Raw genomic sequence first — 25701 nt, 5'->3', positions numbered from 1 at the left:
GATCAAACTTGGGTAGTTCATTTCTTCCACTAATGCCTTGAATGAAAGATTCCCAAAAGTGAGGAAGGCCATTCATGGGCAGCATAACCAGGTCTTTATCCTCAATAGAATCTCCAATAGCATTGAGCTGATCCTTCAATTCTGTAATCTTCATAAAGAAGGAAACAACAGATTCACTTCTAGCCATTTTAATATGAAGGGGTTGACGTCTCAAGGCTAGATCTCTACTAGTGTTGTTGAATTCATACAAGCTTTGGAGGCACTCAAACATCTCTTTGGCTGAACCCAACTTGGATATAACAGGTACCAGATGATCCTTCACAAAATCAATTAGTATCTTTCTTGCCATGAAATTATTCTTTCTCCATTGAACTTTCTTAGAGTCATCTGATGGTTCATCTACAACTAACTTCACAAAGTTGAGAAGATCATTCTCTTCAAGCACAATAAGGACTTTGAATTTCCATGAGGTATAATAGCCGCACCATCCAACTGGTCTTCAACTTTAAGTCCATTCACCATTGTTGAAAACTTCAAATAAACTAGCTAAGCTTAAGCAAAGAGTATTTCAAAGCTAAGCAATCTGGTTTTGGATTTTTTCTTTAGATCCACTTTGATGCCATGTTAAAATTAGAACTAGAAAGTTAAACAACTCAAATATTTGAAACTAGAAAACTTAGAGAACAAGATACACAAATATTTATCCTGGAAAAACCCTCCACCTGAGGGTGAAAAACCCAACCACACAAAAATCAGATTTTATTGAATGCTCAAATTTGAGTACAAAATTCTCACGCTTAACAAGCAATCATCTAACAATGATTAATAACACTTAAAACTTAGAAAACTGAGGACTTCTTAAAACTGCCCAGAAATAAGATTGCTGAAGATGATATGAAACCAAATCTTTACACAGATGATCATCACTGAATATAAATAATTATAACCCTTTTACTGAGACTTCATGCAATTCTTAGAATACGATTCGTAATCGTCAATAGAATACAACAAAATGGCTCAAGATGATGCAAGGTCACGACAATATATCGTCCCACGAAAATCTCCCACTTCACGGCTGATGATCACCAAATATATAAATATATTGAATGCCTTCTACTTTTCACACCCACGACACAAGGCTAACACTTGAATAGAAGAAACACGACTCAACATAACTCATAGTGGAGGTAGACGGAAGGCCAAGTGCTAAAAGATAGATGGAAGTTACAACACCGACACCAAGCACTAAAATTGAGCTACTCAACGGATGCAATACAGGTAGGAGAGACACAACTGCCAGCACACAAGAGACTCTCACGAAGCCACTAGCTATACATACATGAGCGGTGGCAGTTATCATAAAGAACGATAACCTTTCAACATACTTTGCATTGATGAAATAAATCACAATGAACGTAGAGCTCAAAATTGTTGAGCAAAATAGACGAACTGAGAGGATGCGACAAGATGAAGAATCATCAGCAAAAAGATTTTCACAATCATCACAGGAAATGTGGTCTCCTGAAGCTACAACATTAACACTTCTTAGCAATGCACCTAGTATAACCATGATCTTATTTCAAACAATACGATGCAAAAACATTAGTTCACTTTTTGGAGGTGTCAATGGCAATCACTCAATCCTTAAGTTGCACTTGTAGCATAGCAAAGTAAGTCACACTTTCAGGGGGTCAATGACTATGCCTAGAAGCTTATGTCACACTTTTGGGGGCTCAATGATTGTCCTCCGAAATGCAAACTTAGATTATTTACCCTTTGAAATCAACTTGCCTTAGCTAAATGTCAACATTTCATATTAGAGCGAGCAAAGATGTGAATCATTCATTTCCTAAGCCTTGAGAACTAACTAACCTCACTTCGTCCATAGAGAGAGCCCTGAATTGATTACCTCTTAACCACTTAAAATACTACACGACTTCCAAACAAAATGCTAATAGCTAAAAGACTCCACAACTAACCTAGAAAGAAGAAAAAAGTGGGGGTCCCCATTTGCAATGGGGCGATGTGTGAAAATATCACAATAATTCCCCTTTTATGACATCAAATGAAAATATGCAATAAGACTGCAAAATGATGTCTAACAAATAAAATCCCACACATCTTGACAAGGATTTGTGAATCGTCTCATGAAATTAAATCATGCTAATTCCTTGTAATCAATTAGATTCTAGTACGAGAAGATACATAATTATAAATAAGTTAAGATTGGGTTAAGATTAATCTTTTAAAAACAATAAGAGGTTGAGGGAATGCTTGAAATCAAACAAGTGCCTACTTAGGGCTACAAAGTCAAAGCCATACAATTTCGATTCACATCATCTAAACATATTTATGATGATCAATTGAACATTATCACTTTATAATAATGTGACTTGTGTTGTAGTGGATTTGGTCATCCCCTTTTTAAATTTCATTTACCCATTAAATGAAAAGGTTTAAGTCCTTATGAGTTTTTGACAACCTTACCTTAACTCCTAAGTTTGCATTGAGTCTTATTAAAGCATTTAGAATTCTTTTAGCTTTGTTAGTCTTTGGAAGTAATTTTGAAACCATTGTCGAGCTTTGACTGGGTTTTCACAACCCTTTTGGTACTTGACAAAGTCTTTAGAACCCGCTTATAGTCCTTTAACAAGTCTTTTCTTTTAAAAAAAGTGCTTAAGTTTCCTTCAAGTGTCAGGTCAAAACTTGGTTTTCAGACCACGTCGGGAGCTAACAAGGTTCCCGAAACCTTGTTTTCTTTCAAAAAGGTCCTTTCTCAAAGAAGAAAGTTGCAAAAAGTTTGAACTATTCCTTTGTTGTCATCTTGGAAACATGTGTTTAAAACCATTGTCAGACCCCAACAATGTTCTCACAACTTGGTCGGAGTCAAGCACATCACTCAAAATTCTCTCATAGAGCTCTTGCCGTTCGAAAGGAAAGAAGATTGAAGACTTGGCCACAGGAAAAAGTGAGTTTCAAAACTCTCTTCAAGTCCAACAAGGTTTCCACAACCTTGTTGGAGTCCGACATCCAACTCACAACCACACTTTCTTTCATGAAGTTCTCAAGGCTATTCAAGAGAAGAAAGGAAGAAAAGTGAAGCAAAGAAAGCATGAGGTTTCGAAACCTTTGTTGGGCCTCGACATGGTTTTGACAACCTATCAAAAAGACGCTCCTACTTACTTCAAATGTTGCTTTGAACATTGGTGCTAAAAGAGCCAACCTACTTAGCATTGAATGTTGTCAAAGTTGAAGGGAAATTAATGCTAAGGCATTAAAAAGGAAAAAACAATTCAAACGAGTCATTATGCAAGCAATTCACATTGAAATATCGTGGAGGGTTCAAAAGAAAAGAGCAGAATTGCGAAACAAGAGGTATTGGTTATGAAAAAGCAGAAACACAAAAAAGTACCATACGACAACAAATTGGCAAGTTCACAGTTCTCCTAGCTCTATAGTTGCAATCTCCACTTTAAAAGAGTATTATTCAAACAAAATCAATGGAGAAAATGTGTTTCCTTGATGTGATGCTGCTTGTTTTTCCCAAAAATCAAAGGATTCTAGGTTTAGCTAAAATCTAGTTAAGATGAAGTATAAATATCTAGGATATGTACACTTGTTGGGTCTAACAAGCACAATGCCAAAAATAGGAGACACTCGACTAGGGAACGCTAATTTGAATGAATTTTGAGAATGGGTGAATAGAGAAAATAGAACTCCCATGACATAAAGAATGGTTGAGAGTGGGTTGTTGCAAGTAGTCGATATCCCTATAGCTGTACAATGGATAGACCTAGTCTTGGAATGTATCAATCACTATGATACAACTAGGGAGATTATAACAAACAACAATAATTTGCTCATTACTCTTACTAAAGCAATTATCAATGGTTATTTTCATCTGCTAGAGAGGGAGTTTTATGTAGACTTTGATTTTACTTCATCACACCATCATTTTAGTAAAAAGAAAGGATGTTATAGGAATATAATTGCTAGGGAGTGGCTTGCTGTTCCAAAGAAGGGCAAATCCTAGTTGCCCAGGTGAGTACATAGGTCACACTTTATTGAAGAGATTTCATTAATGATTGTGTTACTTCATAGGTTGAGTGGCAATGTGAATGCTCATGATTTTGAGGAATGGATATTTTTCTTTGTCTAGATCATTATTGTTGGTGAACAATACCTAGATTTGGCAACACTTATCAATGCTGGGTTGCATAACTTGATTTCCAGCTTTCCTTTGAACAAATTTTTCTACATGTCCTCATATCTCTTCTATGCCCTAGCTTGTACTAGGTAGTGGCCAAGACTTCACCTTGTGGGGATATATGATTATAATATTCAGATTTATGACTACTATGATCAATTGTAGATAAAGAAAATCTATAAAAAGTTTAGGGGGTCGAATGATGCATTCACTGTGAGGCTAGTCAAAGAGCTGCAAGGAGACTTAGGTCAAAGGATTTCTACAAAGAGAGCTGCATCATCCTTGAATAAGATGAAAAACTTATCTAGAGTAATAAGGAATAGATTGGTGGGCCAATTGAACAAGGTATGAAAATAATTGAAAACTTTAACTCTTGGAATGATGTCAAGAGCTTGAATGATAGGATTGATAAATTGATAAGTGATTGTAAGGAAAAGCAAGAACATAACAAACAAGACCTTCCCGAGTTGTGAACTATGGAGAAAATTCAAGATCAAGTGCTGATAAAAGAGAATTGGAACCTCAAACAATCCTGCATATAAGAAGGTGGATTCATTCAGAAGAACACTTGAAGGAATGCCTAGAAGAAATAATGAAGCAAGGAAGCAAGTAATAGATATAAAGTTTGAAGATATACATTATTTGAAGACATACCAGGTTTATCTTTCCATCCAGAGGATTACCCAGGAAGATGTGAGTGGCATACAAGATAGTTTCAAGAAGAACATCATTGCCAATTTGGATCAACAAGTGGGCAATTTTAATCTGAATGCTATGAACAAGATCTCCATTTTTCCTTTTAGTAGAAATTTGATCAACAAGTGGGCAATTTTCCATTTCTTCATTTTTCATTCAACACTTGATCTCCACGAGTGGAAATTCGACCCCTAGGAGGAAACTTGGAAGTTTAGATTTCCATCTTGTCAAAGGGTGGAAATTCATGGTGGACAAGGAAATTCCACTCTTCCTTTTCACTTCTACTAGCAAATTTTCCTTAGGAGTGGAAAATTGACCATGACAAGGAAATTTTGTTTTTTTGCACTGTGCTGAAGCAAACCTTATCACTTAACACTTGATTTTGGCCACTCTAAAAAGGGTTGGAAAATGACCCCTATGAGGAAATATTGGTTTCACTTACCTTGACATCTTTCCTAACAACTTTGCAACATGACAACATTTGACAATTTTTTTACAGCCTCTAGCAATTTGTCCTCAAACTCAATCCTAACACTCTACTATGGATTCCGGACTCAAACCCACCCCAATGACAAGACACATCCCTCTCATAAACAAAGGTTAAAGACCACGAGCACTGCCAAGTTAGGACAACTAAACAAAACGACTACCCTAAAAGCGAAAAGTGGGGGTTCCCATTTGTAATGGGGTGATGTGTGAAAACGTCACAACAACACTAAAGATCAGATGGTATGAAGTGCTTAACCATATATTAGATCATAGGACACTAACCTAGGGTTTGAACAAATGAATCTTGTCATCTTTCAAATCTAACCCCCCCTCTTCAGATTTCAGCACATAAGTGACTAAGTCCCTTTGTGTAAACAACTTCACAATGAACAACTGAGGTATCCACATGTCAAGACCTGACTATCAAAGACTTGGGAAAAATTAAATTTTGTTCTAGATGTTTCATTTCCTTTCAAGATAGATGAGTTCGCATCAACACTACTTTGTTGTGGTGATGGGGATTTCACTCTTGGTCATATTCCTACAGCTGTCTCGCATGCTCTTCATCATGAGTTTTCCTTAACCCCTTGAATGGCAATTGCCTTATTGATATCACAGTTGCATACCCACAGTTGTTTGGGTTATGGAGGAGATGATTTTTATGGTGTTGGATTTTATGTTACAGCAGATTATGAAATCCTACACCCCATATTGATTTGTCTTTATAAATTTGTAATTCTCATGCTAACATCCCAACTCCCCAGCTCACATCTTATTCTGAAGTTTATCTTTCTGATCTCATAGATTGGTAATTTCTAAATATTGGGTTAATGGAGGGGAAGAATTTTATGTTACAGCAGATTATGAATTCCTACACCCCATATTTGATTTCTGTCTTTATAAATTTGTAATTCTCATGCTAACATCCCAACTACCCAGCTCACATCTTATTCTGAAGTTCATCTTTCTAAACTTATATATTGGTAATTTCTATTTCCCTTTGTCATTGGGTTGTGGGTTCAATTCATAGCCACCTGATAAGAAGTCTCATTGCAGCCCCATGGAGGGGGCTTTCCGAAATTGTCTCAGAAGGTGGTGCTGCATAAAAGCATTAGCCTTCTGCAGAGAAATTGTTCAATGTATAGTCTGATGAGCCAAGGCTGTGTATATAAGTGGGGGCATTTATAATCAAGATAATCCAGGTTCAATTCAATGATGTGATTTCTATCTGTTGTAATGCAATTGTTGTATGGCGTGGTGTCTATAGTTCAGGGCTCTGCTGTTCAGAATAAGATTTTTTGTATAAATTATTTTTCCTGGGGATATCAATAGCTGAACCATGATCCATCTATTGCAGAGAAAAATTATATATTGCTGTCATTTTGCACTAATAAGGTAGATAACTTTAGTCCCTTCTCCAGCAATTGCTGGAAATCTCTCCTAAACAGGAATTGTTCCTTGTTTGTTGGGTACATTCCTTTTGTACATCTGGAATTCATCACCTTTCATGAACCACCGGCAGCTTAAAAGTTTGAGTGGTATAGCCATCCATAGAATCTGTGTTTTGGTTGTATGATAAAGTTATGGGTCACATTGCCTTATTGATTTAATTTCTGGTGCTATTTGTGGCTTCACCATTACTGAGAGATATACACAGCTATGGTAAGATCACATCATTTCTTTTCTTCTGTCTGTTGTTGGTTGACCAGCAACAAATTTCTTATTTAATGGAAAGGAAAAAATTTATTATCATGTCAATTTCAGGCCACCATCCAATTTGGTGACTGGCATTACCCTCCCAATTTGGTGATAGATGACAATTTAAACCTAGGCCAAATTGAGACATTGGAAACCTGTTGACGTGCATTTTGTACACAATCATACACAGAATAAAATACCCAAAGGCATCTTATCCTCTCTTGAATAAAGTCTCTAACTGCTGAAGATATCGCAAGAAGGATCAGTTAGGGTGACTCCAATGTTCTTTTAGTAGGGTCTCTACGTGTGGATAAGCACCAGTGGTCGTTGTGATTGCTGTGTCATCAAGGGGCCTTACGTTTCCGAAGAATTTTCTAAACTAAACAAGCTCTCAAAAAATATCAAAAGAGCAGGGTTTGCAAGAGATCTAGTCTAGTCTAACCCTAAGAATGACTCAATGTGGACGAGACTTGGCGAGATTCTACCAACTTCAATATTGCCATAAATTAACAACTCAATTGAAATTGATGCGATCTTCTAAGGTAATAAATGATTTTTCAATACATCAAGGATCAATTACACTACCACGAAGGCACATATCCAAGATACAACAACGATTGAAGGTTTAAGCGATTCAAGTTTATCCAGTTGACCACGCAAGGCGTTCCTACAATCAGCAAGAAGCTAGTGGTTTGGAAAGTGAATCCTACCAAAGATCAAGTCCAACACTTTGTCCTTCAAATTAACACACTACTTTGATTGAGAATGATTCAAGAAAATGAACAACCATGAAGATAACCACAAGAATTGCAATAAAATACCATAACTTCAATATTTTATTGATCTCAAAGCCATCATGTACAACAATTGTTTGAAATTCCTTCCTCAAAGCTCAATCTTGCTACAAATCAAATTGCTAATCTCTAATATCTCTCTAATTCTCTAATACATCATTATGACAAAATGAAAGAAGTGAGGGTATAAATAGCATCCTCAATTACAATGAACGGTCCAGATCGAAAGAATATCAATGGCCAAGATTATGACACCTAAACCCTAATTAGGGTTTATTACAAATAGCCCCCTTTTTACTGAACAATATTAAATGCATAGCCAAATATTAAATTTGGCACAAAAATCTAGGAGACATAGACCAATGACAGTTAAGGTGCCATGTCATCTATAACAACCTCTCATCTAGAATCTTATTCCCTTTCCAATGTTCCTTTTTAGCATATGCAATGAATCTAGATACGATTCCTTCGATCTTAGCAATTGGAATCTCGGGAAGATTCCTCATTCTTTCTTCCAAGTGGATGACCTGATCAAATGCCTTGAGAAGAGCAGCGTCCCATCCAGGTTCAAGTTCTTTGGTCTTCTCAATCAGGAGCATGGTAGCAAACATCTGGTCCCGTTGCTCATCTGTGATAACATTAGCATCCTTGCAAAAGATGACCTTGACTCTATCCTCCAATTCCTGCAAATCCACATCTGTCTCAACCTCGATCCTCCTGCCAAGAATGGTACATAGTACCTCAAACACTCTGTCCTGGATTGGGTGGATAACCTCCTCAACATGATTGCACCTAGTACTAATGTCCTCAAAGAGAACTTCCTTCATCTGGAGTAAGGTTGACCACTGAAGCAAACTATGAGGTCCTCCATCCATTATCTTTTCCTGTGCTAGGACCTTCCTTGATGTTTGTCTGATTACTTGTAAGACAGGAATGATAACATCTTTAGTATGAGCAAAGGCGGCTATCGTTATCATCAAGTTGTGGATGATCTCAAGAACCTGGATAGCTCTATGAATGGTCTGCATCATCTTTGTTGCAAATTCCATGGCAACTGTATGAGATTTGTCAATCCATGAGCTCATAAGATGGACCAAACTCCTAACTCTCTCTGCCTCACCAATTGATTGAAGGGGAAGTGCCTGTACGGGTGATCTTGCTGGATCCTGACGTCCTAAAAGCTGATTGAGATGGCTGAAATATGTTCTCCATGCACCTCTCTCTCTCTCAAGCTTTCTATTTTTCTCCATTTCTTCCCTAAGCTTGTCTTTCAATGTCTCAAATGAATCGGTGGCATCATCTAGTGTCTGCTCGGCTGTGAGTGGACCAAGCTCAAATGTCTCTACATCATATTCTTCTGCAAGGATCTCACCTTCATACTTGTCCACTGCCGGTGTAGCTATCTGCAATTTTCTGGATCCAGTCTCATCTCGGATCATCTTGGACATCTTAGTAGCCTTCCTCTTCTCTGTCACTTCCTGGGAATGTCCAACAAGGCTCTCTAAATCAATCACATTGTCCTCCTCCTCGATCACAATCACCCTTGTTAGTCTTTCCTTTAACCAATCTGGGATGGCAGATCTTGTTTCTTTAACCTGTATCTCCTTAGGCAATATTTCTTCTTCTCTGGGAGGAGATGTTACTTCGTTATCTTCTTTATCTTCATGCAACTCATTATCTTGGAGAGATCCACCTGGTGACCTTCGAGGTGCCTGTCCTTCTTTATCGTTTTGTACCATCGATTCCATAGACTCCTCTATCTCAAATGTCCTCTTCTCTTGTCGAGAAGATGTGCCGGATGAACGATCTCGGTTGGCCTCTTGCTTCTTCTTGGAAGATTCCCTTTTTTCAGGTCTCTCTTTCCTCTTCGAGCCTCTAGGATGGAGATTGCCTTCACTTGCGCTTCGAAGGTTGCCTTCGCTTGCATTTCTAGGATTAGGATTGCCTTCGCTTACACTTGCCCCACCTTCAGCTGGTCTCTCCTCCAAGGTGAAAGTCATAGCTATGCCCTGTTCTCTCAACTTTTGATGCTGCACATCAACCCATCTGCGAGTACAAGACAAGACTGGAGCCATCAAAGCATCTAGATCCACAACCTCGGGCTCATTCCAATCTAACCTTACTGATTTGCTTTCTCAATCATAGGATGATTGGAGATGTCTGCCACTGTCCTGAGCTTGGTCGGCCACTCTGTAAATCTTGCATTTCCTGATGAAATCCAAAGGCAATCTAGAATGCATCTTTCGTTTCACTTCAAGATCATCTAAGAGATTCATCATAAAATCTTCTATCTGAAACTCATGCTTATATTTTGTACCGACTGTCTCCTCTATATACCCATATGGATCAAAGCTCTCTCTCAAGGCAAAGAATGAAAAAGAATACAAAGCTAACTCCTTCTTTGCATCGTCCATGGCTAGAGCATTAGGACATACCTCAACTGAATTGCCTAATATGATAGGTACAGGAACTCCATTCCCATGTCTGTGTCTGAACGCCTTCGCATAAGCTGCCAACTGTCTTGTTACCTCAAGTAACACAATTCTGTCTGTCGGATATCTCGGCAACATGTATGGAGGTGAAGGACATCCATGGACTCTAATATAAGTAAATTTCGGGAATTGGATAAACCAAGCACCGCACCTCTTTACTAGCTCTTGTGCATCCTGTGATAGCCTATTGTGAATCCCACCTTGCAACGTCCTTGTGATGTTCATCGTGAAGGTATCATTAACTAACTTGTAGTTACTTCCTGGCGGATGATGCAAGTGAACGTAGGAATCACAAACTCTGACCTCGACGGGTCCTCTTCCAATCACTCCTCTGTGAGGTAGTCCTGCGTACTCAAAGCTCCTGATCAAGGCATATATGACGTATGAACTCATGTGGAAGGACTTGGTAGCCTTCAGTCTCCTTAATTGTACATCCAAGCAATGGCTAATCATTCTAGCCCAATGAATTGTTCCTTTTCCCTGAACTATCACTTGGATGAAGTAGAACATTCATTTCTCGAAATAGAAGGCTTGAGGAGCTCCTGTGACTCGGTTGAGCATTGTTATCAAATCTTTGTACTCCTCCTGGAAATCGATCCTATGTGGTGTGTTCGGGATCTTGCTTAGGCGAGGACGACTCTTGAGTAACCAGTTCTTGTTGATGATGCTTAAGCAAGCATTTGGATCATCTTCGTACATGGACCTGGCTCCTTCTATGCTTTTGTAGACCATATCTCTGTGCTCTGGAAGATGGAAAGCCTCACTTATAGCTTCCTCTGAAAGGTAAGCCAAAGTGTTTCCCTCCTTGGACACGATCGTTCTAGACTGTGGATCATAATGGCGAGCACACTCGATCATCAACTCATGGCACTAGACTGCTGGAGGGAAGCCGACCGCCTTAATGATGCCACTTTCAATTATCCTCCTGGCGACAGGTGATGGCTTGCCAATGTAAGGGACCTCTCGAAACTTCTTCGTACTGAAGTTGCCCAAGTTGGTATCTCCAATGTTGCTCCACTTAGACACGATCTTGGTCTCCAGTTCTTCGTTCTTTTGATCTTCCTTCATAAGAGCTGGACGACTGGTGGATGCTCCCGCCTTCGGGGTAGCCATTGTAATACCTACACAACATTTCATAATAAGTAATAGATTTTGCAATGCATAACTATAGATTAAAGATTAAATTTAGGAAACTTCATGATAAGTCCTTGAGTTATCATTTCTTAAATGTGATTGAGCTACTGAAATTTCAAAATTTCAAAATTCAAAATTTGAGACTATGACGATCAACATTCAAAATTAAGACAAGGGATCTTCGTCATACCTCTCTTGAGAGCTAACTCCAAAAATGCAAAATAAGGCAATTCGCCTAGGCAAAAATCGAAGCTTTGAAGTATCAATGTGATCTTCCTCTAGCGAATGCGTCTTCCTTGTCAATTCCACCACCTTGGGGTCTTCAACGTCTTGATGGCAAATTCGCTCCACTTGAAACCAAGTTCGCACTACCTTTGATGAAATTTCGCACCTTCTTGATGAAATTCGCACTTCTTCCTTGTCTTCTCCAAATCGCATGCAAAGGAATGTTTAAATGATGATTTGAAAATGCAATAATTCACCTCCTTATATAAGCGCTTACCCTCTTAATCCCCCCTAGGCCGACTTTTGGAAAATAAAGCAATTAAAAACAAATTTTAATAAAAATAGGGGCCGACTTTATAAAATATAAAAAATAAAATCCAAGCGCTCACCCTTTTTAATTAATTAATTAATTAATTAATTAATTGCCTTGGTAATTAATTTTTTCGATTTTCTAAAAGGCAAAATTAATTAATAAATGTTCATGTGCTATTTTTAAATGCTAATTTTAATTGGATATTTCAAATTTTATCGATTTTTAGCATTTAATATAATTCAAAAATTCATTGGCGCCAAAATTTGAGAGATGTAAAGAGGTACAAACCACATCGCCTTGGTCCCTGACTGAGGGACAGGAGCGATTCTTCATTTTGGTCTTGATTTTCTCGCCTTTTACGTTCAAAACCACTTCCTCTACATTGAAATTGGCATCCTCATTAGGAATCTTGTGCTTGATCGATTTAATTTTGTAGACGAATGCTCTTTAGATCATTTTCGCCCTGGTCCCTGGCTGAGGGACAGGAGTGAACTTTGCATTTACCCCTTGGCCTTTATCTTCTAAGTTGCCAAATTGATTCGTGAGGTAGGCAATGATCTCCTTGTTTGTTTCGCACACGCCAAACTCCCACTTTGCAAAGCAAATTTGTCCTTCAAGTGGTTTTCGCCCTGGTCCTTGACTGGAGGACAGGAGCGAACTTTAGTTTCTAGCTCAAATTTGTGATCTTTTAACATTCACTTCTTGTTTATCACCTTTCAAATGACATTTTCAACCTTGTATAGCTTTGCTTTGATGTGATCTAGGAAAGAAAATGATTTATTTTATGAATATCGCCTTGGTCCTTGATTGAAGGACAGGAGCGAATTTGCCTCTTTGCTCAAGTTGATCACTTTTTGACGTTTGGTTCCTTGCATATCATCTTCTCAAAGACATTTTCGACCCTGTGCGACCTTGTGCGTCCTTGCCTTGACGTGGTTTTTTGAAAGAAATGGGCAATTTAGTGAATATCGCCCTGGTCCTTGACTGAAAAACAGGGGCGAACTTTGGTCTATAGTGCAAATCCTCCATCATATTGATATCAATTTGTCTTCAAGGCGTAAAATGACGTCCTTTATTCCTTCTTGAACACTTGAAACGAACGTGGCCTTCAAAATTTAAGCATACTTAGAGATTTTGCTCTGGTCCCTAGGAGAGGGATAGGAGCGAACTAAGGTAATTTCATCACATTTGGCGATCTTTGCAACTTCATTCTTCGTCGAGGCGTTCCAAACATCATTGCCTCCTTGTACCTTGACTTGGGGTGACTTAAACTTGGAGGGAAATGTTAGATAACCTTGATTTCGCCCTGGTCCCTGGCTGAGGGACAGGAGCGAACTTGCACTTGTAGGCTCAATCACTTTTTGCCAATGCTTAAAACTATCTTCAACGGACTCGTCATGCTCCCTTTCATTCACCTTTGACATGGAATTCGTTTTATCTTGGTGAGAAATTCTCCTTAGGAAGAAATCGCTCTGGTCCCTGGCTGAGGGACAGGAGCGCCTAGGACAACATGGACTTCACTTGGCGTTTTTGTAATCTTCAAATTATCTTCAATGGGTTCATTACGCCTCCTTTGCTTTCCTCAAACTTAAAACTTACTTGATCTTTGCCCAAAACTTGCCTTATAAGAAAAATCGCTCTGGTCCCTGGGAGAGGGACAGGAGCTATCACTAACATTCGCCCTGGTCCCTGGGAGAGGGACAGGAGCGATTTTGCTTCTATGGTCAATTTCCCTTATGATGGCAGTTTCAAGTTATATTCAACTGATGAAATGTACCTCCTTTGTTCTTCTCAAATCGCGAAATCGTTCAAATCTTTCAAGGACAAGGCAATTTTGGATTTTAAGCTCCGGTCCTTCAGTGAGGGACAGGAGCGATTTTTGCTCCTGGCACATTTCCCTGTTTGCGAATTTCTTCAAATTATATTCAATGGAAAGAACATGCCTCCCTTTATCTCTTCCAATCCAAAAATCGTCTTGATCCTGCAAGGACAGTGAAATTTTGAGAAACAAGCTCCAGTCCTTCAGTGAGGGACAGGAGCGATTTTTGTCCTTAAGGGCAAATATTCAATTTTTTGTTGCAAATGACTAAGTCTGGACGCTCCATCATGTTTATTTCACCTTCCATCATGTTCTTAACGCTTTAGTTTGATCAAAATGAGGTCAAAATGGCCTAGGCAAGATATTTCGCCTTGGTCCCTGACTGAGGGACAGGAGCGATTTGGCCTAAAACTCCAAAAATTCGCCATTTTCAAATCTCAAAATCTTCAAAGCTTCCAATTTACGTTCAACTGCATCTCCTGGCGACCTTGCATAAGACAAATGAAACAAATTAACAACCAAGATACAGAAAATTATGATTTTCGCCCTGGTCCCTGACTGAGGGACAGGAGCGAACTTGCTTCCATAGGGCAAAATATCAAGATTTTAAGGCTTTAACTACTTGACAAGGCAAAAATAAGACTTTTCCAATGCCCGGAATCGATTATTAAAATTTTCAAAATTTGGTCAAAATCACCCGGACAAAAGTTCACAATCCCATCATTAACACTAAGGCAAAATTTTGAACTTTCACTCAAAATTCCAACTGAGCCTAGACAAACTCACTTGACCTCTGACGAATTCACCTTATCCCAAAATTGCATCTACGCGAGGATGCTCAACAAGTCTTCAAAATGGACTGGACTCTGGCCTGAAAACACTAAAACGGAAACCCTAAGGCTTGACCCTAGTCCAGACGACTGACTCACTAACCAAAAACCCTAAAAAAGCAGAGAGAAGGACGAGCAAAATGAGCAAAAAGAGGGGGTCCCCATTTTAATGGGGCGATGTGTGAAATGGTCACAACAAAACCCAAACAATGTTTTATACTACTAACAGGAAAAGGATTTGTATGGTGAACATTCACACAACTTGCGCTAAAATTAAATCCCAGGAAACTCAAATCTATCTGGAAGTTATTCAAATATATTGAATACCAATCCAAAAAGAGGATACATGGAGCTTCATATCAGTTACTGATGAAATTGTTTGTGCTGGTTGAAGCTGTTCTCTGTCTCATTCATAGCCTGTCTTCAAACTCTTCGTCCTTGGGTATGTGTTTCTCTGAATTCCAGGACCTGCCTCTCAAGTTTTGATATCTAGAGAGAGAGCCGGACCTTTCTTATCATCAAGCCTATCCATTCAGTGAGAAACACTACTCATCTGACAGACCTTTCTATCCAAAATTCTCTGCAGAATCTCTTGAGCTCTCTAATGACTCCTATATCAACTTTCCCCTTTACCAGCAACTTCTCCAAATTCTTCTGTTTGGTAAATTACCGAATTCACATAGTAAATTTAATATATCAATTTGAATTTAAAGTTTCACTTAGGTTTTCCAGTCTCCTTACGCTAGCCTTAGTATTGAAAGATCTTGATGAACTAAGTCTTTGTTGTATAAGGATGTCAGAATTCAGTTAGATGCTTCCACATTAGCATTTTCAATTAATCCTTCTCAGCTTCTCCATGGAAACATAAAGAGAGCTTAATGGCCTTATAGCTTCCTGAACAAGGACACTTTTTAAAAATCTCACACTTTGAGCGATAATGCTTTGAATGATATGAATAAAATGAGCTTCACGAGGATTAATGCTCGCTTCTGCTATGCCCCATAAAAATCTTCAGTTTGTCTAAACTCCAGTTGATAGCTTAATTAGTCACATGGTATAACTCCACATTATTTACTTGTGGCACGCTTTAAACTGTGTTTCAAACCGCTAACAGAATGTTTTGATTTTGTTTATAACTTCATAACCCTTTTTGATTATATGCTTTTGTGAATGGACTTGCCATTATTTATGATTAATGCAGTCTCTGGAGTCCACAATACTAATAACCATCTTTTATTATCTTCTCTAGCTAAATACACTCCTTTTAAAATTGCATGTGTGTCAGCTAAGTTTTTGTCTCAAGCATTATTTAATTTTGATGTGCTGTCACTTCTGGCTTTCTCTGGTTTTCCTTTTTCTGCTCTATATGAAAAATAATCTTAATAATTGGTTGATCTAGGGGGAAAATATAGTGTCTTGAAAAACAGATAAGGTGGATTTGGTTACAGTATGAAGATTAATGAGCTCATGGAGTCATATGTGTGTGTCTTCTAGCTAAAGGTCTTTAAACCTAATATGTGTGGGTCATACTCTTGAACCCTAGTCTCAAAATCCCAAGTGAAATGTCCTTTAAGGCATAAATTTCTAATTTTGAGTTTGCTTCTTCTAACTAGTGTTGGCATTTAACTTTTGAGATTCTGTTTCAACAGATAATGTGGTCGAACTATTCTCTGGCTCTGGAAATGGAGAGTCAGGACTTGCAGATGGGGACCTAACAAAAGCTAAGTTTAAACATCCAAAGTCATTCACATCTGATGCTAAGGGAAATATTTATGTGGCTGATCATGCAAACTTTGTGATTCGTAAAATCAGCAAATCAGGTACCATATCATGCTATCATTCGATTCCTTATTATGTGAAATTAGAAATCAGCAAATCAGGTACAATATCATGTTATTTTTATATTCCTTATTGTGTGAAATTAGATTTTATAATCCTCCCCAATGAATATAGATTGAATTGTGTTAGGCATGAAATCAGGGCTCTGTATTTGGGGAGGGAAAGAATATGGGGTATTATTATAAAGGGTGTAATAGTGAGGTGTCATTTAAATCGTAACTTTTTTACTAGAAATGGAATGCGCTGTCAGGTTCCTAAACCTACTTCTTGAGAAGCAGGTGTCGCTTAGGCTGTTTCTGTCCTGCGACAAACAGATTCCCACGATATGCAGAGACTATTATAAGTGAAACCAATTCAGTGAATTACACAGTGATCATTTAATCTTTTACCCATGATAATTGCCTTTTGATCTGACAACCTGAGTCCTCCATCGAGATGAACTTATGTTCAACCAGTTTCCTATTGAGCTGTTTCAACAGTTTTTTGTTTGTATATCTTATGTTTTATATTCTGTCTAAAGAATGTTACTATCTGATGAAACTGAACGTTTCTGGAAGCCAAGGCTGTTTTCCTCTGGGAAGATTGTTTGTTGGTGTCATCTTTCTACATTTAGTTGTGTCTGTCAATCTTATGCTCTCAGATCATTGATATGTACTTCTATTCCTCAGTCTCCCACTGGGGTGTTTCTCAGATTCTCTGATAATTCATTAATATTATTATTATATATTGAGATTGAAGGATAAAATAAAAAGTATGTGGCAACCAAGCTTGTACGAAGATATTATTTGTTCATCTTCTCAGCATGGAATCTGAATATGTTATCAATGTTGACTTATAATATACTTTCATTATGATGATAGGTAAAATTCAATTGCCTACAATAGTCTATGGCTAGTATGCTGTTAGTCCTTGGGTTGCCTTATATGTAAGTAAAGTGGATCGATGGCTGTCTTCTATGCTCATTTAACTTGGAGATGGATGCTTTTCAGTAGGCCAGAAGAGGTCCGAAGCATGTTTTGAAAAGATAATTTAAAAAAAAAATATGGTTATACTGCAGTACTCTATAACATTATTCATTATTCATATACTGAAAAAGTGGAAGATTCATTTTTTCTCTTGAGAATGCCCCACCCTGGTGTTTAGCTTTTTTAGTAAGAAGACAAGTTGAATTCCTGGCTTGGAGTTTACATCTTAAATTAGGATAGGCTAAGTTGTTAACATATCCACATTGAGAGTAATTGAAGGGCCATTTCTCAGTGGCATTTTTATGTTGATGAATAATATATATGTGCATGAATGTTTGTAGATGAATAACGCTCAGTCACAGACATGTACATATACTAGCATACCTTAAATACATCAATCTAAAAGATGTTGAAAGATACTTGTATTGAGGTACCTATATTGAATTTGTTATACAGGTTAGATAGGTTCCTTGAGATTGGTATCTTTTATCATAAATATACATTTTTTTTAACTTAATATACTTGGGTTAGGCTCCCAGGGGCTGCAAAAAAAAGAGATGCCTAACTGCAGATTTAGGGTTCACTAGATCCATTCCGAATTTGGGCAGATTATCCTGCCAAAAAATCTCATCAGAAGAAGCAAATTACCGATTATTTCTGTAATGCCCCTGCCTAATTTTATTTAAGTGCCAAGTAAAATAAATCATTAACTACAAAGTGAAATGTTGGGTGGTAGCAGGTAAGAGTGAAGCCCTCCAAAGTAAGTAAATATGGTGCTTAAATTTAAAAGGAAAGGTAATACAGATGCAAAAGCATATGGATTTCAAAGAATTGATGTTGTTCAATTAATCGAGGAGACAAAGCTCCTTTAAATAGAGTTACAAAGATGATGTTTCTAAAAGAAACAATCATTAACTAGAGGCGAAATTAGAAATAACTTAAATGACCATTAATAGCACAAAGAGAAAGATATTATTCTAATACCCTCCCTTAATGGTCATCGTTCTAATTACCAAGAGAAATAACAGAGAAGGTTGCCCCCTTCTTCTTAGAACACGCTGCAACAGAAGACAAGAGCCTGCCACTAACTCTGCCACTTGAGACGAGTCTGCCACCAACCCTCCTAGAAACTGTAGAACTTCTGGAGATACCCAAAACAACACCAACCGTCCAACCTGATGTTGGAGAACTGTCCCTCTCTGTAACCAGAGACACACCAAGAACAACTGTCACGATTTTGAGGAAAAAATCGGCAAACCCTCCAAACTATTGCAGATGAGCAAGATGCTCGAAAATAGACTGCAAATAAGAGACTAGTGTAGATGTTCGCACAACAACTCCAGGTGTGACTAAAAACAGAGTGCAGCAAAGTACAATTTTTGAGGAAAAAATCATAAACCCTCATGATTTTTATTTTTTTTACAGGGACAAAAAATATTTAAAAACCCACAGATAATTTTTTAGGACAAAATTATAAAATCCACAGATTTTTTCAAGGGAAAAAAATATTAAAATCCATTAGAATTTTTTTTAGGTAAAAAAATATTAAAAACCGAAACAAACATCGATGCCCATAAGCCATCTTCACGCTTTTCGAGGCACGAAAAATGAGGTACTAAGAAGATGCTAAGTGCACAAAACTTGACTGCCTTCCAACATCAAGTTGGTCAATGACGCCATCTTGCACGTTTCCCAATGCACGGAAAATGAAAAATTGAGAAGAGGTGCTGCACGGAATTCAAAAAATTCGAATCCCAATGCAGAAACAGAGGCAGATGCAGGTACAAACTTCAAAAAATGAAGCACAGTAGGCACAAATTTCAAGAAAAAATTTTTGGCTGACCCGAAAAAAATCCGAAGACAACCCAGAAATCCTTGTGAAAAACCCAGAAAGAATCTGTTGTCGGAATCTGGATCCACTGGCTCAACAATCAAGGCACGAAAATCGAAGCACCCAAAAAATTCTGACGACGACCCAGTTGAGATCTCGAAAAACCCACCACGAATCTGTGCTTAGGAATTTTTTTCAACTGAATCTGGAGGGTCAAAAACCTAGCCGAAAATGCAGATTTTCGTCCAAAAATGGCAGAAAAAAAAATCTGTAGGCGAGAAAAAAAACACGTCGCGTGGTTGCGTGAAATGCAGGAGAGATGGGTCGCGGGAGAGGGCAGAAAATAGCGAGAAAACCCTAGTAGGTGCAGCCAAAACGAACTGCCAAAGTAGCAATTTTGAATAAACAAATAAATTTTTCAAAAAAAAACTGACGAATTTTTAATTGAAAAATTATTTCGAAAATAACCAAGGCTCTGATACCATAATACAGATGCAAAAGCATATGGATTTCAAAGAATCGATGTTGTTCAATTAATCGAGGAGACAAAGCTCTTTTAAATAGAGTTACAAAGATGATGTTTCTAAAAGAAACAATCATTAACTAGAGGCGAAATTAGAAACAACTTAAATGACCATTAATAACACAAAGAGAAAGATATTATTCTAATAAAAGGTACCTTTGGTTTCATGGGGGAGTGGTTAAGCTATAACAAACTGAAATTAAATTGAAGTTTAATTTTTCAAAAGTTGGGGCATTATGAAGAGTTTTGTCTATGGAGAAAAGAAGGTATATAAGAGAAATCAAAAGGGAGAAGGAAGCATCATTAAATACATTTTATATATCTAATTATTACTCCTTGTGGAGAGTGGACTGTGGTTCAGCAACCTGGGGACAAAAGTACTTAAGGTCTGAAATTAGAGGACAAAACCCCCCTAATTTCCATTGCTAAGTTTGTGGATGAGAAACCCCAATTTAGGTAGATTTGGAGACATTTGGAAGAAATTTCAGCAAGGATAAATTACTGCAGATTTGGGGTAATGAATAACAGATATAAAAGAAAATCTAAATATTATATCTAAATTAAAATAAACTGTTAAACCTGCAGTCTTTTAAATTGATATCGCATTTATATTTAGTTGTGCTGCTATAATTGTGTCTTAGATTTTATTATTTAAAGAAAAATAAGAAAAATAAAAAAGAGACTACAATTTCTAATGTTGACCCCAGCTGACTAAAGAAATATCCTTAGTCTATTAATACGTTAGAGAAAATTTTCATTAAATTGGAGGATTTAAGGGTCATCTGATGCCCTATTCTGAGAAGAATTCTTCTTCCTTATAAGATTGGCTCAATCCAATCATCCTTTGAGGCAATATATCTATGGGCACATTTTCTACACCTAAAATTTGATTTTCTCATAAATCTACAGATTGTCTCCAAATATTGTCCCTAGCCTTAAGAATAATTTCTTTAGGAAACTTCTTTGAAAGATCCATCTCCACACATAGTCAAGCAAAGGTGGTATAAGTTTTGTTATTTGTCTGTTTTGCAACACGTACAAACTTTCCTAGGGAATTTTCAACGGCTGTTAAGCCAGAAGGCAGCCAATTTTGCAGCAGTTGATATGGTAATCTTACTGAAATATGGGAAGTAGAAAAAGAACTCCACGGCTTAATACTCAATAGGTTCTCTTATTTTCCACAGACCCAAATGCAAAATATATTTGATATTTTTGATAAATTCAAACTCAATGATAAAATAGCCTCTAGTACATGGATAAATATATACTTAATCCTCCAAGGATTTCTTGTAGGACAAAGAAAGCCACCCGTGTGGATTGGACTAATTTGGGCCAAAAATTGAAGAATTTATAGGCAAAGAGTGTGATCCAACAGAAAACCTCTCTTTTGGCCATATCTAAATCCATTTTAATTTTTGAAGTATAAATTTCTTGCTTAAAATTAATAACCCAGCCTTAGCTAGACTCGTGGAATTCACATTATGATGCTTCTTGTTATGCCTTGCAAAAAGGGACTGATTTGGAAAGGAGGAGACCTTGGTGGCCAATTCATTGTTGCTAGAGCAATCAAAAGTCTCGCTGCTCTCCCTTAAACTCTATTGGTTTGCTTTCTTGGTCATATGAGAAGGGTTGTAGGAAGAAAACACAATCCCTCTAGATAGCTTTTTATGCCTAGGGACAAAAGTGGAAGCTGAAGAAAGACATAAAAGAGAGGGAGAAACCTTATGAGATCATTGCTAATGCCAAGGCAAGCATCGTCCAATAGGTCCATGTCGCTTGCATCGTTGATTCCCCTTGTCATGGTTATGTAGGCCTCCCAATCTCTTGCCAACCATGCAAGCAAAGAGTTAGGAAATTTCTTTTCAAGAGTGGGTGTCAATGATTTTTTTAATTTTTCCAAAATGGTAGAGGAAGGGCATCAAGCAGAAGATAAATGCTTTCGTGTTGTAGCTAGTGGAAACATTGTGAAGCAAGGCATACAAATTGCTTTTTTTTTGATAGGTGAATGCTTTTTGACTAGAGCTATGACCCAGTGAGGTGACATTTTTGAGGGACTTCATCCTCAGTTGTTGGGATTAACCCTAGACTAGTTGTTGGGATTAACCTCAAGAAGAGCATAATGATCCACCAGAGGTTATGAATCCCACTGATATACCTAGTGACATTGTTGTTAGCAAAAAGAGGCCACTTTGGGTAAGAAACACCATTCAAGAAGTTGAAAGATTTGCAGCTCCCAGTGGTACCTTCCGAGAAACCAAGAGACCTCAAGTATTCTCCAACTACGTTGCATTGATGTGCAATCTCATTGAGTCTGAGCCATGCAATGTTGAAGAAGCCTTGAACCATCATGCCTGGAAGCTTGCTATGGATGAAGAGTATCAGTCAATCATCAAGAATGATGTTTGGGACATTGTGCCTAGACCCAAAGGTAAATGTGTTGTTTCCTCTAAATGGTTACTCAAAATTAAACATAATGGTGATGGTAGTATTGAAAAATATAAGGCTAGATTTGTAGCTTGTGGTTTTTCTCAAAAGGAAGGCATAGACTATGAAGAAACATTTGCTCCTGTTGCTAGATATACCTCTATTAGAACTATAATAGTTATTGCTGCAGCTAGAGGTTGGAAGCTACATCAAATGAATGTTAAGACTGCCTTCCTTAATGGTGTCATTGAGGAAGAAGTCTATATTGAACAACCTGAGGGTTATGAGATTCAGGATAGAGAAACTCATGTGTGCAGATTGAAGAAAGCTCTATATGGCCTCAAATAGGCCCCTCATGCTTGGCATGAAAGAATTGATAAGTACTTGTTAAGTTTAGGATTTTGTAAAAATGATGCTGACTCTAACATCTACTTTAAGATATCTAATGATGAAATGCTAATTCTAGTTCTATATGTGGATGATTTATTTCTTACTGGTAAAGATGAACTTATCATTAGATGTAAGAAAGAATTAACTTCAGAATTTGAAATGAAGGACTTAGGTCTAATGCATTTTTTTCTAGGTCTAGAAGTATGGCAAAGATCTAACGAAATTTTTCTAAGTCAAGGAAAGTATACTAATGATATTTTGAAAAGATTTAGAATGATGAATTGTAAACCTATGTCTACTCCTATGGAATTTAACTTAAAGAAGTTAAGTGTTTCTACAACTAACTCTGATTTTGCAGATCCATCGGAGTACAAGCAGTTGATTGGATCATTGATGTATCTAGTTAACACTAGACCAGACATATGCTATGCAGTGAATGCTCTCAGCCAGTTTATGGGCATGCCCAAACATGTTCATCTTGTTGCAACCAAGCACATCCTAATATACTTGCAAGGCACAGTTGGTTATGGGCTGAAGTATCCACTTAACACTTCAATAACATTGGAAGGTTATTCAGATGCAGATTGAGTTGGAAGTGTCAAAGACAGGAAAAACACTTCTGGCATTTGTTTCAGCTTAGGATCCGCAGTGATCTCTTGGGCTTGCAGAAAACAATCCTTAGTTGCACTAAGCACTGCTGAAGCTGAGTATATTGCAGCAAGTGTTGCTTCTAGAGAAGCAGTGTGGCTTCGTAAGCTTCTTGCTGGGCTGTTTGGACAACCTTGGGAACCTACAGTTATTCATTGTGATAATCAGAGTTGTATCAAAATGTCCGTCAATCCTGTGTTTCATGACAGGTCAAAACATGTGGAAACTCATTATCACTTCATTCGAGATATGGTGCAAAGAGGCGCCATTCAGCTGAAGTATGTTAGCATTGATGAGCAGGTTGCAGATATTCTTACCAAGCCTCTGTCCAAAGTGAAGTTTGTGTACTTCAGAGACAGACTCGGTGTTTGGAAAATGAAACCCTAGTTGAGAGGGAGTCTCAATCTCAGTGATACATTGTGTTGTATCAAACCACCCTCTATGGGCAATGTAAGGTGATATTGTAATTTTCTCAGGGAGAAGAGTAATTGTTACCATCCTCTGTGGGCAATGTAAGATGGTAGAAAAGATCCTTTCCACCCTTTGCGAGCAATGCAAGGTGGATCCAGTCTATGCTTGTGTGCGAGCTGGAAGATTATATTATGTAGTTCCATTATATGCTTGTGTGCAAGATGGAAGACTACAATATTCTGATTATGTAATCCATTCTTTGCTTGTGTGCAAGATGGAAGATTATGATATTCTGATTATGTTTTCTTTTCCCTAATTAAGAGGGAGTGTTGATTGTAATTAGGTAGGAGGGGCGGATTCCATTTGCCTTAGGCAACATTGGAATCCGCCCAAAGGGCTGGCCCCTCTTTAACGTGTAGGGCTGGGCCCTCTCTCACACGCCACTCCCTAAACAAAGCCAAACCTATTCCTCACGCCACCCTAAGGGAAATGTGTTCCCTGTAAATAGGGCTGACCCTATATTCAAAAGACAATTCGCACAAAAGAAAAAGGATAAAAAGAATTAATGTCAAGCTGACCTAAATAGGTCCCTTGCCTCATATAAATAAAGGACAACTTGAGTTCATTTATACACACAATCATCTACTCTCTCATATGCGAATCTGATCTGAAGGACAACGAACTTAGTCTTTTATCTGCTGGGCATAAAGCGATCCATCTCTGCTGTTAAGGGAGTGCTCTTCATCAAGCGATCTGCCAATTGAAGGACCTGCTGTTCTGAAGTTGATTACAGTCATGAGCTGGAGACATACATTTCATTTCAAGATAAAATCCTTGGTTGCTGGTCGATACAACAACAGGTAGATCCGAAATTGGTTAAGGGGCAGATTTGAAACCACTTGAAGATGCCATTAGCCCTAAGGGTGAACCGAGATAAGTATTGTAATCAGATTATTGTTCATAATCCATAATCAGATCTGAGGATCTTTTCTGGCTGGGTTTTTCCTCCTAGGAGGTTTTCCCAGGGTACTTGTGTGTTGTGTGTTCATTCTATTCATTTCTCTACTTTTGCTTAATTCTGGAAATTCCTAAACAGTAACAGCAATTAATATTAATATGGAAATTAAGATAAATTTCTATTTTCTGAGTATTGCATTAATCTAAAGGACTAAAAATCAACACTAACATCATCTCCTTATCACTCCTCTCCACCGGTAATGAGCTCCTACTCCACACGCTAACGACATTCTTCGTACCATCGGTCGTTGACAACACCTTCTCAAGAGCATCTTGCATGAGAATTGAACCCTGAATGTCATATCAACACAGCTTGCAACTTTACCGTTGCACTGTGGGGTCAACCCCAAGGCATACAAATTGTTAATATATAATTATTGTAAAATGTTTAAATATAGTTATAAAATGTATAAATTAATTAATATAATATATTAATGTTTAAAATTTGCATATCCATGCCATTTCCCCTTTAATTTTGTTCCTATTTTAAGGAGAGTGCCTTGATACATTGACAAATCGACAAATATTATATAATTTTGTTTAGAGTTGGGTCCCTTGCCCTATGTCATCTATTTATTCATTACACACTCCTCCCTTACCCCATCCATATGTTCACATATCCCAATACATTCTCCCTATCTATACATTTATTACACACACACACATATATATATTTCCATGTACTTGTCCCTCACCTTGATCTAGCCCCCTCTTTGTCTTATGTCAAGTCTGTTGTTGTGGGGTCAACCTTGGACCTGCATATTTGACCCTTTCAAATTCAAAATTTTAAATTCAAATTTCAATTGATTAAACACAAAGTCATGCAATTTATTGCTTTGTGCTTGTATTTAAAGGCATTCAATGTATTCATTTTACATGTCCAAGTATCTCCATATCTTTTGAGCACTATAGTATTTCAATTGTGCAATAAAAGAAATTTAGCTCTAAATGGGCAT

General features: G+C 37.7%; 1 protein-coding gene across 2 annotated transcripts in view; it reads left to right on the top strand.

Annotated features, from left to right (window-relative positions):
* Nucleotides 1–25701, top strand: part of LOC131036388 (uncharacterized) — a 110498-nt gene that overhangs the window by 30167 nt on the left and 54630 nt on the right. For both annotated transcript variants that reach the window (XM_057968268.2, XM_057968270.2), the window contains exon 3: nucleotides 16347–16517. In XM_057968268.2, coding sequence (XP_057824251.2) covers nucleotides 16347–16517 — 171 coding nt within the window. The remainder of the gene's footprint in view (nucleotides 1–16346; nucleotides 16518–25701) is intronic.

The sequence above is a fragment of the Cryptomeria japonica genome, chromosome 5 (genome assembly GCF_030272615.1).
Source record: "Cryptomeria japonica chromosome 5, Sugi_1.0, whole genome shotgun sequence".
NCBI classification, from domain to species: Eukaryota; Viridiplantae; Streptophyta; class Pinopsida; order Cupressales; family Cupressaceae; genus Cryptomeria; species Cryptomeria japonica.
This window is presented reverse-complemented; position numbering and strand designations above follow the sequence as displayed.